The sequence below is a fragment of the Anopheles darlingi genome, chromosome 2, assembly GCF_943734745.1.
Source record: "Anopheles darlingi chromosome 2, idAnoDarlMG_H_01, whole genome shotgun sequence".
NCBI classification, from domain to species: domain Eukaryota; kingdom Metazoa; phylum Arthropoda; class Insecta; order Diptera; family Culicidae; genus Anopheles; species Anopheles darlingi.
Genome location: NC_064874.1, coordinates 79,788,557 through 79,791,056, shown reverse-complemented (window position 1 = coordinate 79,791,056; position 2,500 = coordinate 79,788,557). Strand labels below are relative to the sequence as shown.

At 44.9% G+C, this 2,500-nt stretch overlaps 3 protein-coding genes across 3 annotated transcripts in view; 1 reads left to right on the top strand and 2 right to left on the bottom strand.

The window, feature by feature from the left end:
• Positions 1-669, bottom strand: part of LOC125959552 (uncharacterized) — a 2,743-nt gene extending 2,074 nt beyond the window's left edge. The window contains exons 1-3 of the mRNA XM_049692377.1: positions 534-669; positions 350-459; positions 1-281 (exon numbers count right to left, since the gene is read on the bottom strand). The exon at positions 1-281 is cut by the window's left edge and continues 969 nt beyond it. Of these exons, the coding sequence (XP_049548334.1) occupies positions 1-281; positions 350-459; positions 534-634 (492 nt within the window). The 5' untranslated portion in view covers positions 635-669. The remainder of the gene's footprint in view (positions 282-349; positions 460-533) is intronic.
• Positions 670-722: 53 nt separating this feature from the next.
• On the top strand, positions 723-1,245 carry LOC125950639 (probable DNA-directed RNA polymerases I and III subunit RPAC2). Its single transcript, XM_049678807.1, has 3 exons — positions 723-813; positions 884-981; positions 1,050-1,245. Exons 1-3 carry the CDS (start codon positions 796-798, stop codon positions 1,243-1,245), a joined length of 312 nt encoding a protein of 103 aa, XP_049534764.1. The 5' UTR covers positions 723-795.
• Positions 1,246-1,381: 136 nt separating this feature from the next.
• LOC125950638 (apoptosis inhibitor 5 homolog) overlaps positions 1,382-2,500 on the bottom strand; it is a 4,022-nt gene continuing 2,903 nt past the window's right edge. The window contains exon 9 of the mRNA XM_049678806.1: positions 1,382-2,500. This exon is cut by the window's right edge and continues 829 nt beyond it. The gene's annotated coding sequence lies outside the window, so the exon portion shown is untranslated.

The following is a 2,500-nucleotide window of genomic DNA, read 5'->3' as shown; positions in this document are numbered from 1 at the left end:
GGAGCGGATCTTCGATACCGCTATCTGCTCCTCTATCTGGTAGATATCAGACGATGGAGCTACCAGGGGCGCTGCTGTTAGTATATCAATCACGTCATTCATTTCGTTACCGGTTGAACGAGTGGCATCCGTTAGACGGATTAAATTGGTGTCTTGGTTTGTCGACACCGGGCGTGATGTTGTTTCGGTGGGTCGTTCAACCGGTCTCGGTGGAGGTAGAGTGTCCCTGGGTGTGGGCAACACTCTACGATTGATCTTGGTCACCGCTCGCCGATACTTTACTGTAATCCGTAAAACAGCAAAAGTAATTTTCACAACCTACGATTTCTCGCATGCAGCAAACACTTACATTCATGTGCATCGTAGAACGCTGCGAGCTGCATTTTCTCTCCCTCGCAAATCTTCCCAAGCCGATACGGATTGGATTCGATTCCGAATAGCTCGCTTGTTCTGCATTCTCTGAAAGGGCGAAACATTAGTGGATATGTTTTCAAATAAATAATGGATTTGCTGCTGTTCGTCCAATGAATTACCTTAGCACTTGATCCTCTTCTTCCGTTAGCAAGTCTTTGCGCTTTCGGATTTTCTCACAAATCAGTAATTTCTTTTCAATCACGTCCCGTGGCGTCGTCATCTTGCGATCGTTGCTGCGAAAAAAACGCGGCAAAATTGAGTATAACGGACAGTCTGGCAACACTTCCACTGCATTTTTGTCGGACTGTCAGTGTCGGACCAAAACACGCGGATTTCTTTGCTTTTTCCTCTCCACCTCCCAAAATCCAAAAACATCCAAAAATGCCGAAAATCGCGGAGGTAAGTACGGAACTGCGTTTCCCGACATTTTGCTGGGTTGTTCTTAACGAAAAGCTAATTGTTTCTACAGCTAGCGGGGGATGAACAATCGGAATGTTCGCGCACATTTGTGTTTGAAGACGAGGGCCACACACTCGGGAACGTGCTAAAAACTATTATCTGCAAGTAGTAAGTGCGCACCGATAAAATATCTAACCGCTACCGAAACTAACGATTGCGGTTCCTCGCACTTACAGCCCGGATGTTAACTTTTGCGGCTACACAGTACCTCATCCGGCGGAGAATAAGATGCACTTTCGGATACAGGCCACCAAATCGGTTCGTGCGATCGATGTGTTGCTACGCGGTTTGCAAGATTTGGAACGGCTTTGCGATCATATGATGGAGACCTTCGAGGGAGCAGTAGCGTCACACCATCGTGGAAGCGCGTGAGCGGGTGGAAAAAGTTTTTCTAATTGCACCTAAACCTTTATACAGACTAGCCGAGTAAAGCGAGACTCGAAATCGGCGTTTAAGGGGCGTACGAGTATCGGATAAGTTCGGAATGAATAAAACCACAAATAGGCATAAATGTATGTTTCATATCGTTAGAATTTTATTATTGAATTTTAATTAATTGTCGTATTGTAGCTCTCTTTCGTATAAATCGTGTACTGCACGAATCGGAACGGTTTGTTTGGTTGGGGCGAGGACTGGGAAGACTACTAACCATCGATACTGTTCCCACACACGAGTGCCAGAATGGCAGTGGTTTGCAGATTGGAACAATCCACAATCGCACTCAAATTCGCCAAAGAAGCCCCTAAGTTGCAGCTCAAAAGGGAAACAATTGGACAAACATTTTTCAGAATAATTTTAAAAAGTTGTGCATGATAATCGTTAGGTTTACCACCATTATTGGTACGATAACGGTATGTCAATGTACTTACTAAACTGTTAAAATTCTAAACTTCAAGCTCATAAAACAGAGCTCCGATGTTCATGTAAGTACCAAAGAAGGTATCCCTTGAAACGAAATCCTCGTTCACAACGGAAGAATGAGCAACGTTCGCCATGCGATTTCTCACGGCGTAAAAGGATCGCGATACGATGCTTTGGCCAAATGTGTCCGAAGAATACCACATTCCGTGTAGAGAGGATGGTGCTACCCAAAGGTATCGACGATCACTTTGTAGTAAAATGTTTAAATATTGGGTATGTAGCGTAGGGTATGCAATGCTCTATTTATGCACTTTTCCGCTCCAACCCCGTCCATCGCACACACGATCGAAAGGTAAAGCAATACGACGCTACACACTTACACACGGTTCGGGAAATCGAATTTTCACTTGCGTTTTTCGGGATCATCAGCGCTGCGGATACGGGGGGGCTTGGGCAGAGTGGGAATCTTGTAGAGGACCGTAGAGATATCGTTGTTGTGGTGGTTGCTGTTGTAACCGTCGGACGACGGCAAATGCGATCGGATACGGAGAGTACGAACAGCTTCACGGGCGATGTGTTTTGTGCAGAAAAAGTTGTGGAAGCAAAGCTAACTATGGTAGCGGTAAGATGAAGAGAATGATAAGAATTTTGCGCCTAGTGTTCTGAATGGAAAAAATATGGAAGATCCTGGTTAGAAGGAAAGGTCACTCGTATTTCAAAAACGCGTGAGGAACTACGGTGCATTGTTTGTTTGGTAAATTTCATT